This window comes from Mobula hypostoma, chromosome 25 (assembly GCF_963921235.1).
Source record: "Mobula hypostoma chromosome 25, sMobHyp1.1, whole genome shotgun sequence".
Taxonomy (NCBI): domain Eukaryota; kingdom Metazoa; phylum Chordata; class Chondrichthyes; order Myliobatiformes; family Myliobatidae; genus Mobula; species Mobula hypostoma.
In genome coordinates, this window is record NC_086121.1 from 40,408,613 (window position 1) to 40,426,190 (window position 17,578).

General features: G+C 40.5%; 1 protein-coding gene across 3 annotated transcripts in view; it reads left to right on the forward strand.

Moving 5' to 3' along the window:
- Positions 1 to 17,578, forward strand: part of mtor (mechanistic target of rapamycin kinase) — a 343,897-nt gene that overhangs the window by 274,798 nt on the left and 51,521 nt on the right. For all 3 annotated transcript variants that reach the window (XM_063033405.1, XM_063033407.1, XM_063033406.1), the window contains 3 exons: positions 1,476 to 1,601; positions 2,741 to 2,872; positions 8,374 to 8,489. In XM_063033405.1, the coding sequence (XP_062889475.1) occupies positions 1,476 to 1,601; positions 2,741 to 2,872; positions 8,374 to 8,489 (374 nt within the window). The remainder of the gene's footprint in view (positions 1 to 1,475; positions 1,602 to 2,740; positions 2,873 to 8,373; positions 8,490 to 17,578) is intronic.

Consider the following 17,578-nt stretch of genomic DNA (forward strand, 5'->3'; position numbering starts at 1 on the left):
TTTTTTTGAAATGGGGAAACAAGACTGTAGATGCTGAAATCACATGCCCAATATTCTCAAGAAAAACATATATTAAACAAATCTTACAAGAAAGAACACAATTAGTACAAAAAAAATGAAGTCCATGTAGTTCAAAGTTATCAAAATGTTCATTGTGTTGCTATAGCAAGATACTGATTAGGGTTTTGTAAATTGGTTCAAGAACCAAATAGTTGAAGGGAAATAGCTGCTTTTGAACCTGGTTCAGGCTTCTGCACTTCATGCCTAATGTTAGCCACGTGATGATGGCATGGAATCTGGAGGAACTCTGAGTCAAGCAGCATCTGTGGGGGAACTGAATTATTGATGTTTTGGTCAAAACCCTACATCGGTGCTGAATTCCTCTATCAGATTTTGTTACTGCTTGTTTTTAGAGCATTCTGTCATTTACTTCTCTATTTTAATTGAAACTCCCTGTAGAGAAATAAAATTAAACTTCTCACATAGAATCATGATCAGGATCAAATTCCTTTCTTTTTCCTCCTGTGTTTTTGAAGGAAAACAGAAGCAAATTGAGACTAATGCGCTATTTTTTATTAAAGAGAATTTGGAGAGTGTCTGTTTGAGACAACATTCCAGCCTTGTTTACATGTTCCAGTCTCTGCATGAAAAAATATGAAGGCTTTTTGGAGTTATTTTTATTTCATAATATTACAATCAAGTTCTTGTATCCCTATTACTAATTGCAACTAAAATGAATTGATCAAATATCCCCTATTTAATAACCTTTGCTTTTCACATTTTAATTTAGCCTCTATGAGAGTCTTTTTGTTTTTCAATTTGTGTTTTATTTAATCCATTCATTGGCCATTGGCATTGGCAGGTCTGGCCCAGTAATGTAAACCAGATTAGATGGTGTCATATGCACTAATAATGAGGTCTTTGGTTGTGTTTCTACTCACAGTGCTTAGATTTAGTGTTTCTTTTTTTCCCCCCTCGTCTCTCCCCTCTCCTAAAGGCATTGACTTGTACTGTGATATAATGCAAGTGTTGGCAGCTCTTTAATACTGTATTCAATTGGCTTTTTGTCATGTGTATGGTGGACAGGTCATATTGCTGTATATAAGTCTTGATTCTGTTCACACTTGGCATCCAAAGATTCATACATTCCAACAAGAGAAGGAATGTAGAATGGAAATTCAAATGATATTTTTTTCTCTTTCTATTGAAATCATCTAACTTGACTCAAATTAACATTGAGTATAGCACATTCTGAGATTACCACACTTGCCCACTAAACTGAATGGAGGCCCCAAAAAATATTATTTCACATATTACCCTATTTTTTATGAATGCCAAGAGCCATCAGTATTGCTGTTACTGCTATATAAGTGAGCTATTACTATTTGGATAAAAGAAAATAAGAACAAACTGGAGAGAATTGTTGAGATTTTGCAGAATTTTCAGGTATTTCCTGCTGCCTATTTCCTCCACAGGGCTGCCAGCAGATTGTAGAAGACTGGCAACGTATCCTAATGGTTCGCTCCCTTGTTATTGGGCCACATGAAGATATGAGGACCTGGTTAAAGTATGCTAGTCTTTGTGGCAAGAATGGACGTTTGGTAAGAAATTAAATTTCAATACTGTGGGAACCTTGCATGATATAATTTTATGGGTGATAGAAAGGGGAATGTTTTAATTCCACTGTAATGAGCAGTGAGATCTTCAGTTTGCTTCACCACTTCACAGTCCAATTCTTGTATGGAGAGGTTGGACAATCCTGGGTTGTGTTTTCTGGAGACAGGGGGGAGACCTGATTGAAGTTTATAAAATTATGAGAGGCATAGATAGGTTGAAGGACCACAGTCTTTTTTTCCAGAGTAGAAATGTCAAACGACCAGCATTGAAGGCAAGTGGGGAAAGATTGAAGGGGATATGTGTGGCAAGATTTTTTGTTTTGCATAGACTAGTGGATGCCAAGAGCACAGTACCAGGGTTAGTAGTTGAAGGAAATGCAGTGTGGCATTCAAGAGGCTTATAGACAGGCATGTGAATTTGCAGGGAATGAAGGGACATTGATCATTTGCCGGCAGAAATGATTTGTTTAACTTGTCATCATGATTGGCACACACATTATGGTCTGAAGGGCCTTTTCCTGTGCTGTATTGTTTTACGTTCAGAAATTAGGGTTCTTTTTTTTAAACCACAGCTTATAATGTGTTAATTTATAAAATTATTAATCATTCTTCTCTGATAAGAGCCACAGAGAATAAATACCAATTGTATGATCAAAGTAAAAATCGAAGATAACAGATCAGGGATGCAAACTTAATTCTGTCCCCGTTTCACATTTGATTCCTATTGTTTACTGCTATTTTAATTCTTCAGTCTGCATTCATAAGAGAAATTACCTGTTTTGTATTGTAATTACACCCTACAATTTCTGCATGATGGTATTCCATCAGGTATTAGGTACCAGAAGTTTTGAGAACAGTCTCCATCATAAATATGAATTTTATCTCTAGCATTTAGACATTATTCTACATTGTCATTGTTTTACCTTGTTCTGCTTCAATGCCTGCATAATGAAGTTAATCTGCGTGAAGAGTATTTCACTTTATCTTAATGCATGACACAACAATAAACCGGTACAGAATGTGAGAGCTATATGCAGGGGGGGGGAGGGATTGAAAGAAGTGGGGGGAATTCTAAATTCAGTCAAATTATCTGACGGTACTTTTCAAAATTGTTCCGTTTCTAGGCTCTGGCTCATAAAACCTTAGTACAGCTGCTTGGTGTAGATCCTTCAAAGCATCTTGATCAGCCTCTGTCAACAGTTCATCCTCACGTCACTTATTCTTACATGAAGTATATGTGGAAAAGTACCCGCAAGGTAGGTTACAATTTATGAAATATTGTATCGGAAATATGAGTTTAAAGGCCCAAATGTGCAGTCAACAGAAGGGCACTCACATTTACAGCGGACTTTGAAATAAGTTTAGACTTGCAGGGGTCCCCCAGCAAGAGCTTGTGATATGGAGATATTGCACAACATGTTCTAAAAGTATCATGATAGTCTGAGGAAAAGAAGTCCCACTGATAAGAAAGGCTTGGAAAGAAAGTGAGAGCCAGTTATGACAAAGTTGTCAAAAAAGCTGTGAATATTTCATTCTGAAATAGAAAATATATTAACAATCATTAAAGCTTTCAAAACCTGCTCCATTAAAATCATTAGCAAAACAGTCCCTGGGCTGGATACAACTTGATGGAGGTATTTGCATTGATTTTATAAGGCTATGAGGTATAGGAGCAGAATTAGGCCGTTTGGCCCATCGAGTCTGCTCTGCCATTTCATCATGGTTGATCCAATTTTCCTCTCAGCCCCAATATCCCTCATGCCCTAACCAACCAACAATATAAAATGGGTGAAGCCAGTGGTAGAGCAAAGATGGAGAAACAGTGGTTGAGAGATTGGTTTTTTATGTAGAATCCAAACTTACAAATGGCTTTACGAGGAAGTGTTAGTAGTTATCTGGGCATCTGCTGAAACTTCCATGCTTGATACTTTCTAGTATCTAATATCGCTTCTTTGTAAGTTCAAAATATGATTTTTAGAAGTTCAGTTTCTTAACTCAAAAAGTTATAATTCTAGTAATTATATGACGACATAGAGAAATTGACTTCTAGGGGTTTGGAAATTTCAACCACTATCAGATGGGGAATATGAAAGGTTCAGGAAGAAGCTTCATTGGGACCGGTGGTTTTCTCTGAAATGTGAAACTAATTAGCAAGTCAAACTTCTGGACATATTGTAATAGTATGTTGTATTCTGTTAATATCGACTAAATGTAACAGATTTATGAGTTTGGGACAACTTATGCCAAACTTTATCATGTCATTGTGGAGGCAATTTTACCTTACTTCTTATTGTAACATAGCTGTTTCTGAAATACATTCTCCCTTTCTAGAAGTACCTACGCTCACATTTCCATGCTTTTGTTTTTATAAGTTGAAAATTTGTCTTAGTACAAAGATCACCTCAGGCAAGCTCTTTTCTCAGATAAACAGCACTATTGTTTTCCCCAGATTGTGTTTTGGTTCAAGTAGCAGCATTTGAAATTGTGACATACATGAGGGAATGTTGATTCGCCCACTGCGGCTTCATATGCTTTGTGCATGTACTCTTGAGCAACAACACTACGTACCTTCCAGTGTTTCACTTCTCCAAACTGAACTGCCAAGGTCGGGAATGATGAAGAAATGTGAAAGTTTCCATTTCCATTGACTGGCACGGATGACATGGCAGAATGAAATTCAACTAAATTTTTTAAATAGTGTTCCAGTGGAAAGTAAGTGAATTCCAATGTGCCTATGCTGGCAGGAAATGAGTTAAGATGACAACATAAAGGAGTAGGAACTAAGCCATATAAATTCCAGAATGTTTCTTTTTTAGCTTATAATATTTAAATTATTCCAGGTAAGTGCATTTTCATTCGTCTTAATGTGCATACACTAATGGCACAGCAGTCACCGAACTCGGAATTCAGATATCTGGGCTATCAATCTAGTGATGTGATTTCAAACCATAGAATGGCAACAGCCGAATTTAAATTTAATCACTAACTGAAAATGGGAAGAAAAAGATGTAACTGATGACCATGCATTTGATTCGATTGCCATAAGAACTCAATGTCCTAAGGGTGAAAGAATAACCAGGGAGAGGGTGGGGCCTAATAAGAACACCAGCGGCAATCTGTGCGTGAAGCCAAAATGTCCGAAATAAATGCTTTGCATTGGTAGCCACAAAAAAAGACCTTTTAGTTGGTGAACTTTGAAAAGGGTTATGTGTAATTCTAGTGCAAGTCTCCTTAAATAAAGACAAGGTACTCAATGACCCAGTAGCCCTGATGATGGATAAGTCCCCAGGCCCATTCCAGCTGAAGGTCTGCACTCCACAATGACCACATCTGTAGTCAAGCTGTTAATACTAAACAAAACTGAAATCTCTCCAGCTAAGTGGTTTATTATCCAGATTATCCCCTGCTCACAAAAAGCAGTACAAAAACCTGTCCAGTCAGCCTACTCTCAATCAATGGAAAAGTAATGGAAGATGCCATTAACAATCATGTCAAACAGCACTTCCTCCCCAGTAGCCGACTCATCCATGTCCAGTTTGTATTTTGTTCAATTAACTTGGCTCCCGACTTGATCACAGCCAAAGACAAGTTAGTAGTGAAGTGACAATGGCTGATATTGTCACCACCATTACAAGGGAACAGGTATAAATTACAGAGCCTGGTAAAACAAGTTAGTGGCATTGGGAGGAAAATATTTCAGTAGTTGGAGTCATGGAGTCACGATCACTGTTGTTGGAGCTTCATCATCTCATCCTAGTCGCAATATTTCATCAAGGCCCCAGCCATCCTTAGCTCTTTCATTAGTGTTTTCTTTTCCATCCTAAGCTCAAAGGTGAGGATGTTCATTGATGAAGGTTTAATGTTAATTCATCAGAGGTGAAGCTATCTGCACCTGCATACAGTAAGACTTTGACAACATTCAGGAATGAGCCAATAAGTGGCAAATAAATATTTGTGTCAATGACTGTCTTAGTCAGGGCATTCAATCTCATTACAGTTACCTCATCTCCTTCCAGTCACATCTTGGAGTCACTTTTGATCACTAACTCAGTTTGGCCACAGATGTAATAAGATGGCAATAAGAGCAGGTCAGTGATAGGGTATCCTGTGGTGAGTAACTGGCCTCCTGACAGCCCAAAGGCTTTACGTGATCGGCAAGCCACAAACAGGGTAGAATGCTTTCCACTTGCATAGATGAGTGCTGCCCAGACAGCAGTCAAGGAACTACAACATCCACAACAAAGCACTCCATTGATTGACTCCCTATCAATCACTCCAAGCAGTCATGTGTTCCACCATCTGCAAAATGCACTGCAGTTACTTGTTCAGATGATTATAACAGATTGCAATTTAGAAACACATATATCATCAGTTCTTTAGCATCACTGAGTAAAAATCTTGAAACTCTTCACTTAACAGCTTTACGGGAATATATTCAGTTGGCCAGCAGCTGTTTCAAGAAAGTTGCTCATCACCACCTTCTTGAGGATAATTAGGACTGAATAATAAATATTGGTCTTGCCAGCAATGCTTAGATCCCAAAAAGAAGTAATTAGAATATATTCTTTGAGTTCCATCAAGTTTTGTAACACTATACTCTTGTGCCACACCATGTAATGTTGCTGTCATTTAATAAATACAAGTCATTATCTTTAATGCATAATGTAAACAATGTTCCAAACACCAAGATGTTGTGCATTTTGAACTGTGTTAGCACTGAACAGGAATTATGTTAGCCACTTCTATTTCCTTGAGGGGAACAATGTACCAAGTTTAATTTATAGCACTTAAATATTTTCAGCAGTTTGCATGTAAATGATGAAATGTAGCCTTGGCATTTTTCCCATTTCCCTTTTGCATTTAAAATTGAGATAGTATCTTAAGCCTGAACATTAATGTGTAAGTATCTACAGTAGCTACTTAAAGCCATTTTATTACACTGCAAACCAATTAAGATAATGTGATGGATCAGAAAAAAAATAGAGCCGTGATGTACTTCCCTTGTGATAATGACAGTAAATGATTTAATCTAAACTGCAGGATGTCAATGCCCCACCTCTGCTCTTTTCTAGTAGTTAGGATCTGTTGACCAACAGGCAGAAGGAAGACAGCTACTCAATTAGACAGGCAACTTTAAATATCCTGATTTTAACTGTAAGCCACTTCACCCTGAAATCTGACCTGTCACTGTAGCGTGGCCATGTTTTACCACGAAAACCAACCTGACTTTAAGGGTAGATTCTGATAGGATTGTATTGTAAATTTGATAGCTAACCGCTGTTTCTTAGTTTCCTAGTTCAATTTCTTAGTTTAATAAAATTCTACGGCTTTTTTTTTAAGTTCTAGGTTTTCTGACATGCATATAAGTAATTCAGCCTGTGCTTCTCAGTCTGTAAAAGCGTTTGCAAGCTAGAGGATGTAACATGGACGAAAGATAGACCATAATCTTGAGATATGCTAAAACAGAAAGGTGTAGGGGCAATTGGGAGCCTGGTGGCAGAAGTTAAGTAATTTTTTTTGACTGACATTGAAAATTATTCACACTGACTTACATATGGCTGCAATTATAGTTTGACTGGCACCATTTAGGGAACAGGTCATTTAGTGAGCAATCGAGACATTCTGCACAAACACATCAGCAGAGCAGAAGCTCTTGAGTGTCTCTTTATGATAGCATGTTGAATTAGCCTATCACTTGAAATAAGCTACTCCTGGCTCTGTTGGATGTGCTGATTTGAAACAGAAGGGATTCTGCAGATGCTGGAAATCTAGAAATATTGAGGCCCTGGTTAAGAAAAAGGAAAGGAGGTGCATTGTGGGTAGGAACAATTGAGATACCTATGCAGTATAAGAAATGCAAGAGAACACTTAAGAAACAAATCACGAGGGCTGAGAAAAGGTATGAGGTTTCCCGAGCAGACAATGTGAAGGAGAATCCTAAGGATTGTACAAATATGTTAAGCTCAGAAGGATTGCAAGGGATAGAATTGGTCCTCCGGATTACTTATCATTGTTGGTTGCTGTGGTAGAAGTTGAAATGAAATATATTAATATTAATCCCTGAGGTTCAGGCTGTTGTAGAAGATGAGTGTGTGGCATTGCTGATCCTCTTGGCTGACTTATTTTAATTTATTTGAGTGATAATGTTAACCTGCGTGAGGTGCAGCTTCTTTTGTACATTTCAGGACCATGTATGTCTTTGTGTGAGCTTCTGCTTTAGTCTTTTGTTTAGCTCGTTTTGCTTAGCTTGAACCTGTGGTATTTGTATGGCTAATCTCAAATTTCTGTGTGAACCTGAGGCACTAATATGCTTTATTGTACTGATCAGCAACTTTATCTAACACACTTTATTGCATTGATGCATTTTATTTCAAAATGTGATAGTTTTGAGACTTTAGCATTGTACAAGTTAAAAGCTGAAGATAGTACTAATACACTTCATTCAATCTGATGGCAACTCCAGAGCTGTATTTTATTTGAAAATTGACTTGCCTTTCTATATACCATGTTTCAAAAAAATCTTTTGTTTGTTAATAAAATTTGTTGTAATTTTATACTACATTGTCTGACTGCCTGCCTTTAAAAGGTCTGGGACCTGCTCGTACTACCAGCTCAGTTGTTACATTAATATTAATTCCTGAGATTTATACTGCAAATCGTATATGTCAGGTCATGTGTATGGATGATGGTGAGACTATATATTTTTGCAAATCTTGATTTTTAAAAAAATATTTTGATCAATTCTGTTTTATTTCAGATTGAGGCTTTCCAACATATGCAACACTTTGTCCAGAATGTGCAGCAACAGGCTCAGCACGCCATTGCTGCTGAGGACCAACAACATAAACAGGAGCTCCACAAGCTCATGGCAAGGTTAGAAGTTATTGTTGCAGCTTGCTTCTTGCATTATTCTTTTGTAACTTCATAAAGCGCACAAATGGAACAGCCTGCATCTTCACCAAAGCCAACAATATACAATTTTATAAGTTTGCGTTTGATCACAGTTAATCCACCACACACCGTTGGAGCCCCTGGCGTTACACTTCATGTAACTCCACTTTTCAAGTTCTTCCAAATTATATGCGCATTTTTGCAGGTTCCTATATAGTCAACTTTCCAAAATCCATTTAACTAGCTGTTCCTTTTGGTTACTATAGAAGGCTTTTGTGAAGGTGAAATGTTTGGCAAGTTCGTTCAAAATTCAATCCATATTTGGAGAGTATACAGGATCTCATTGCTCTTGCTTAGGATTGTGAGCCACAATGTTTAAAAAAAAATGAAGGCATGAATCCAATGGAAAAAGAGGCAGTTAATATCTCATTTCGAAGCTCAGTCTGACTGCTGTTTCCAGTATTTTCAATTTTTATTTTAAATTTACCATCTTCAAAGCATTCATCAAATTTTGATTAGCAATGGGAAAATAAAGACATTCCAGGAAATATAAAAGGCTTAGAGTGTATAGGACCTGCACTCTTTCTCGTTTTAGCCTATATAACTGAATGACACAACACTAATTCCCACACTCTGCTTTGTTATTGATCTCACATGAAGCAGTAGATGTTGCATTTTTGTATAAGGTATATTTAAGAAAGACATTCCATATGTAAGTTCATGAAATGCATCACGCAAAGTTTCACTTCCGTTTTCCACACAGATTGACGTATGTCATTCAAGTGATGGATTCGTTGATCACCTCATTTGTGCTAGGAGTGCCAGGCACAGCTGATATAAGCTGAGGGTCCAAATGTGAGGTGTATTCAGTTTCTCAGTTCAGTACTTTACAGAATGATAGTATGGCAGAAAGTTGGTAAATGACAAAATTTTGCAAAAAATGCAGTATCAAGCTGAACACTGTGGTATTCTGAATTATTTCTGTATGCAGTAAAAAGGAGGAGATAACTTGTTGTCATTTGACTCCATTATATGATCTCTAAATATGATCTCTTGATCATCCCCGTTTGAAACAACCCACCACTGGCATGTTCTTTTGCAGATCCACCATCTTCTCCCCTCCCTCCAACTGTATTTTAATTTCCTTCCTAAATTGCTCTCATTTTACCTCCCTAAAACCAGCATATTATTAGTTCCTGTGTATGCTTGTATGGCCATAAGCCCATAAGTCAAAGGAGCAGAAGTCGACCATTCGGCCCATCGAGTCTGCGCCATCTTATCACGAGCTAATCCATTTTCCCATTTAGTCCCACTCCCCCGCCTTCTCACCATAACCTTTGATGCCCTGGCTACTCAGATACCTATCAATCTCTGCCTTAAATACACCCAATGATTTGGCCTCCACTGCCACCCGTGGCAACAAATTCCATAGATTCACCACCCTCTGACTAAAATATTTCTTCGCATTTCTGTTCTGAATGGGCGCCCTTCAATCCTTAAGTCATGCCCTCTCATACTAGACTCCCCCATCATGGGAAACAACTTTGCCACATCCACTCTGTCCATGCCTTTCAACATTCGAAATGTTTCTATGTGTTCTCCCCTCATTCTTCTAAACTCCAAGGAATACAGTCCAAGAGCGGACAAGTGTTCCTCATATGTTAACCTTCTCATTCCCAGTATCATTCTAGTGAATCTTCTCTGTACCCTCTCCAACGTCAGCACATCCTTTCTTAAATAAGGAGACCAAAACTACCCACAGTACTCCAAGCGAGGTCTCACCAGCGCCTTATAGAGCCTCAACATCACATCCCTGCACCTATACTCTATTCCTCTAGAAATGAATGCCAACATTGCATTCGCCTTCTTCATTACCGACTCATCCTGGAGGTTAACCCTAAGGGTATCCTGTACAAGGACTCCCAGGTTCCGTTGCATCTCAGAACTTTGAATTCTCTCCCCATTTAAATAATAGTCTGCCCATTTATTTCTTCTGCCAAAGTGCATAACCATACACTTTCCAACATTGTATTTCATTTGCCCATTCTTCCAATCTATCCAAGTCTCTCTGCAGACTTTCTGTTTCCTCAGCACTACCAGCCCCTCCACCTACCTTCGTATCGTCAGCAAACTTAGTCACAAAGCCATCTATTCCATAATCCAAATCATTGATGTACAAGGTAAAAAGAAGCGGCCCCAACACGGACCCCTGTGGAACACCACTGGTAACCGGCAGCCAACCAGAACTGGATCCCTTTATTCCCACTCTCTGTTTCCTGCCAATCAGCCAACGCTCTATCCACGTACGTAACTTTCCCGCAATTCCATGGGCTGTTATCTTGTTAAGCAGCCTCATGTGTAGCACCTTGTCAAAGGCCTTCTGAAAAACCAAATATACAACATCCACTGCATCTCCCTTATCTAGCCTGCTTGTAATTTCCTCAAAAAATTGTAATAGGTTTGTCAGGCAGGATTTTCCTTTAAGGAATCCATGCTGAGTTCTGCCTATCTTGTCAAATGCCTCCAGGTACTCTGTAACCTCATCCTTGACAATCGACTCCAACAACTTCCCAACCACCGATGTCAAGCTAATAGGTCTATAATTTCCTTTTTACTTCCTTGCCTCTTTCTTAAATAGCGGAGTGACATTTGCAATCTTCCAGTCCTCCGGAACCATGCCAGAATCTATCGACTTTTGAAAGATCATCGCTAATGCCTCCGCAATCTCCGCAGCTACTTCCTTCAGAACACGAGGGTGCATTCCATCTGGTCCGGGAGATTTATCTACCTTTAGACTATTCAGCTTCCTGAGTACTTTCTCTGTCATAATTGTGACTATGCACTACGTAATTGTGACTTCTCTTCCCTGCCACCCTTGAGTGTCCGGTATACTGCTGATGTCTTCCTCAGTGAAGACTGATGCAAAATACTCGTTCAGTTCCTCTGCCATCTCCTTATCTCCCATTGCAATTTCTCCAGCATCATTTTCTATCGGTCCTATATCTACTCTCAGCTGTCTTTTACTCTTTATATACTTGAAAAAGCTTTTAGTATCCTCTTTGATATTATATGCTAGCTTCCTCTCATAGTTAATCTTTTCCCTCTTAATGACCTTCTTAGTTTCCTTTTGTAAGCTTTTAAAAACTTCCCAATCCTCTGTCTTCCCACTAATTTTTGCTTCCTTGTATGCCCTCTCCTTTGCTTTAACTTTGGCTTTGACATCTCTTGTCAGCCATGATTGCATCCGTTTTCCATTCGAAAATTTCTTTTTTTTTGGAATATATCTGTCTTGCACCTTCCTCACTTCTCGCATAAACTCCAGCCACTGCTGTTCTGCCGTCCTTCCCGCCAGTATCCCTTTCCAGTCAACTCTGGCTAGTTCCTCTCTCATGTCACTGTAATTTCCTTTACTCCACTGAAATACCGACAGATCAGATTTCGGCTTCTCTTTTTCAAATTTCACAGTGAACTCAATCATGTTATGATCACTGCCTCCTAAGGGTTCCTTCACCTCAATCTCTCTAATCACCTCTGGTTCATTACTCAATACCCAATCCAGTACAGCCGATCCCCTAGTGGGCTCAACAACAAGCTGTTCTAAAAAGCCATCTCGCAGACATTCTACAATTTCTCTCTCTTGAGATCCAGTGCTGACCTGATTTTCCCAATCCACTCGCATGTTAAAATCCCCCACAATTATCATAACAGTGCCCTTCTGACAAGCCTTTCTATTTCCTGTTGTAATTTATAGTCCACGTCACTGCAGCTGTTTGGAGGCCTGTAAATAACTGCCATCAGGGTCCTTTTACCCCTGTGATTTCTTAGCTCAACCCATAAAGATTCTGCACCTTCCAATCCTATATCACCTCTTTCTAATGATTTAAATGGCTTGCTGTAAAAGGTTGTTTCTTAATATTCCTGTGAAGTACCTTTGACATTTTAAAATACAAGAAATGCCTGTTGTTAATGTTTGATCAGGAAAGATTCAAGGACCATTGTCTTGGTATTAAACATTGCTCTTGCGCCCAAACGCTGTGGAAACTGAACAGGGATTAAACTGAGAGTTGGTATAAATCTATTGACAGCATAACTTGAAAGGAAGAAAGACAATGGTTGCCATATCACTGAACTCTAGATAAATACTGTGCAAGCAACTGAAGATATCTTAACTTTTTTTTTCAGATGTATGATCATGACGATGTTTTGCCCTCAGTTTTCTCAAAGTTCTTTTATTTTCAGCCCATCATGTTCTCCTTTAAACTCCATCAGCTTATTAAAAGCAGTAAAGATGGGGATAGCTACAATATTTAACATTTGCAAATCCAGTTAAATTCTTTCTGAATGAAGGGGGAACTGATTTAATAGCCTGTAAAATGCCATTACATTTAGATTTGTATCGAATTATATGTGAGTCAGTGAATTTGAGTTCCTTAGCTGTTTATTTTAAAAGAGATCACTTTCACGCTTTATGTGGTTTGTTCTGTATATGCCATGCAAAATGTTATTATAGAATAATTGCCTTGAATGAATTTGGCAGAAAAACAAAATTGGTTTCATTAGGTTTTCTGTTTCTTGCACTATTGAGCTGACAAAAGATTCCTACTTAAACAGAATCATAGCAAAATACCTCAAAGTAATTCAAATAAAGTGAATAACTTCAAATTGTCATTTGTTATACAGGAGAAGTATTTTTTTTATTTTCTGTAAGTTCCACTATTGGCTTTCTCTTTTTTAAAGTTTTATTTATTTATGTAGAGACGCAGTACAGAACAGGTCCTTCCATCCCACTGAGCCATACCTCTAGCAAACCACCGATTTAACCCTAGCCTATTCACAATGACCAATTAACCTACAAGCTAAGGTACCAGTGACCCCTGTTTCCGTCCAGGGGGTCAGTGTGGACATGGTGGAGGATTACAAATACCTGGGGATACGAATTGACAATAAACTGGACTGGTCAAAGAACACTGAGGCTGTCTACAAGAAGGGTCAGAGCCGTCTCTATTTCCTGAGGAGACTGAGGTCCTTTAACATCTGCCAGACGATGCTGAGGATGTTCTACGAGTCTGTGGTGGCCAGTGCTACCATGTTTGCTGTTGTGTGCTGGGGCAGCAGGCTGAGGATAGCAGACACCAACAGAATCAACAAACTCATTTGTAAGGCCAGTGATGTTGTGAGGATGGAACTGGACTCTCTGACAGTGGTGTCTGAAAAGAGGATGCTGTCCAAGTTGCATGCCATCTTGGACAATGTCTCCCATCCACTACATAATGTACTGGGTGGGCACAGGAGTACATTCAGCCAGAGACTCATTCCACCGAGATGCAACACAGAGCGTCATAGGAAGTCATTCCTGCCTGTGGCCATCAAACTTTACAACTCTTCCCTTGGAGGGTCAGACACCCTGAGCCAATAGGCTGGTCCTGGACTTGTTTCCTGGCATAATTTACATATTACTATTTAACTATTTATGGTTTTATTACTATTTAATTATTTATGGTGCAACTGTAACGAAAACCAATTTCCCCCGGGATCAATAAAGTATGACTATGACTATGACAAACTAGTACATCTTTGGACTGTGGGAGAAAACTGGAGCACCTGGCGGAAACCCACGCACAGGGGAAGAACATAGAGACTTCCTAACAGTTTTTTTTAAATTTCAAAATATAATTTATTCAAAAATAAAATTATATACAATAAACCATTCAATAACTTTCCATCCTTTACATACGTTTCCATCATAGTCTGTACATATCCATACTTATGGCCACCCACGTGGCACTCCAGTTGTTCACCTTACCATATCATTGTTGAGGGGTTGACTCCCTGCCACCCGACCCCTCCCACTCCTGCGGGTGGAGAAACCTATACCGTGGTCCTTCCCCACCGGGCCCGTGCGGTGGCTGCACCGAGTTTCAGCACGTCCTCCTGCAGCCGAGAATGTACCAGTCCGCAGCATTCTCCCACGGACATCTCCATGTGCTGGTAGATCATCAAGAGCGTCTTTCACCGAGTTGATGATCTGCCAGCAGCACCGGATGTTGGTCTCCGTGTGCGTCCCCGGGAACAGCCCGTAGATCAGAGAGTCCTCTGTTACGCAGCTGCTGGGGATGAAACGTGACACTAGCCCGTCCATCCTCCCCCACACCCTCTTTGCGAACTGACAGTGTGCAAAGAGGTGGGCCATAGACTCCTCCTCACTGCAGTCCTCCCGTGGGCAGTGGTGTGTGGAGACGACCTTCCAGGCGTATAGGAGGGATCTGACTGGGAGGGCCCCTCTCACCGCCAGCCAGGCAAGGTCCTGGTGCCTGGTGATGAGGCAGAACTGGGCGGTCTGCTCGGGGAAGCACCCCACTGTGTCCATCATGTCCTTCTCCTGCAGTGCCTGCAGGACATTACGTGCCGACCACTGCCTGATGGCCCTGTGGTCAAAGGTGTTCTCCTGGAAGAACTTTTCTACAAAGGACAGGTAAGGCGGCAACGACCAGCTGAGTGGTGCATTGCGCGGGAGTGGGGCCAGACCCATCCTTCGTACCAGGGCGACAGGTAGAACCTGGGCACATAGTGGTACTTGGTGCCCACATACCTGGGTTCTACACACAACCTGATGCAGCTACACACGAAGCTGGCCATCAGGGTGAGGGCGACATTGGGGACGTTCTTGCCGCCATTGTCCAGGGACTTGTGCATGATGGTCCGTCTAACCCGCTCCATCTTGGATTCCCAGACGAACCTGAAGACAGCTCGGGTGATTTCCAAGCTGTAGGAGTGGGGGACAGGCCACACCTGCACCAAGTACAGTAGCCCTGAGAGCACCTCTCGCCTGATGACCAGGTTCTTGCCCGTTATTAATAGGGTGTGCTCTCCCCACAGTCCCAGTTTCTGTTTCACCTTGGCAGTCCGCTCCTGCCAGTTCTTGTTGCACGCCTCGGCCCCTACGAACCAGATCCCCAACACCTTCACGTGATTAGACCTGATGGTGAAGAGGACACTGGATTGGTCGGGCCAGTTGCCGAAGAGCATGGCTTCGCTCTTCGTGCGGTTGACCCTGGCCCCCGACGCTAGCTCGAACTGTTCGCAGATGCCAATCAACCTGCGAACTGACCTCGGATCAGAGCAGAAGACAGTGACGTCATCCATGTACAGGGAGGTTTTCACTTGGGTCCCTCCACTGCTTGGTAGCGTCACCCCTCTTATGCCCTCATCCCTCCTGATAGCTTCGGCAAAGGGTTCAATGCAGCAGACAAACAAGACAGGGGAGAGGAGGCAGCCCTGCCTGACTCCAGACCTGATGGGGAAGCTGTCTGTTTCCCACCCGTTGACCTGGACTGCACTACGGATGTCTGTGTAGAGCAGTCTGATCCAATTCCGGATTTCCTTCCCAAATCCCATTTTGGAGAGCACATCCACAATGTACATGTGTGATATCCTGTCGAAGGCTTTCTCCTGGTTCAAGCTGACCAGGCAGGCGTTCACCCTCCTGTCCTGCACGTAGGCGATGGTGTCCCTCAGCAGTGTGAGGCTGTTTGAGATCTTCCTGCCCAGTACAGCACAGAGGTGAACTCTTATTCCCCGCCTATAATGTCATGCTAACCACTATGCTACCATGGTGCTCCTATGTTACCCCACTTAACTTACTGTAGGTATAAACCTCTTCCTGGCCTTGCCATTCTCAACAGGAGTGCCAGAGTCGGTACAGATATCTGTGGTGAGGTGCATCACTGCCCTTCAGCGAAATGGCCATCTAACCTAGGTTTACATGATTTGAAAGGTTAAATGTTTCTCTGTTCAAGTTTGTGATTGTTTGTTAGAATTATGTAGAAACTGCCCTATCTGATCAACAATTTTAGGTTGTTTTCAACAAATAAAGCACTTCAATAGGCATTTCATGAAAGTTAAGAACGATTGACAAGGTGATAAAGTAAAGGCAAATGGATTATTGTTATGGATTGGTATGAATATGCACGGGATTGCAAGTAATTCAAATGCATTTCATATACTTTATACTTCCTTTGATGCAGTGATCTTAAAAAAATTGTACACTGAAGGTATTGGTTTTGAATCTTGTATAGCTTTCAGCTTTGTTATTGTATGGAATATGTAGTTACTCAGCCTTGTAATGTGCTGTAGAATGATTTTGTTCATGAGAAAAGTGTGAATCCCTTTTGAGGTGACTCCTGATTGCAGGGTTGGTAAAGCATTAAAATTAAGCTAACTTTACCTATTAGCTGGGCATAAAAGATTCCACAGTACTTGCTTTGTAATTTTGTAAGGAGCACTTCTGATTAATCATTATCCTTCTTCAGACTGAGCATGCCCAGCCTTTTGCAGAATAGCGTGACAAATGTATCTTACCAGTTGTGTAAAACTGCTGCATAACTTCTCCACTAAATAGCCTATCTTCCAGAAGAGGGAATAGTTTATTCATTGTCATCCAACCAAATCTTTTCACATAGTCACAGTGTGGCAGTCTAATATTATAACTAAGCTGTAGTCGCTAAGTTGGTTGATTGAGCCAGATAGGGCTAAAAACTCATTCAAAATTGCAATGTGCCTAATAATGCACCAGTGCATTTCACTGAAATGTCCTTCTAGCCTAGATATTACATGAGTGGGTTCTGGAACCCAAGCTTCTTCAATCAGGTCACAGCATTTACAGTTGAAACAAACTGGCAGCTTAACAGAAATGTGAAGAGTGTTAACTTGGCTTTTTGTCGGCTGATTTGAGGCCATTGGGAGCCTTTATCACATTTTTTGGAGCCTTTGAGCTCCTGAGCTATCACTGCAGAGTCATTTTGGATCTGAAGTTGTAGATTAGCCTCGGTAAATCCATTTACCAAGAAAATCTGTTTTTAAATGCATGGACACTTCTCTATGCATGTTGATTTCCACAACAATGTGCACGTACTTAGGACTTGAAAGTAAGACATAAATTCATCAAACTGTGAAAATATTCACCAATCCAGATTTGAAAGATAAAATGTTTCTCTGTTGGTAGGTTTCAAGGTTTTGGTCATTTGTTAGAATTAAAGCTCCATCTCTTGTTTCCCTCTCCACATGTCACCTGA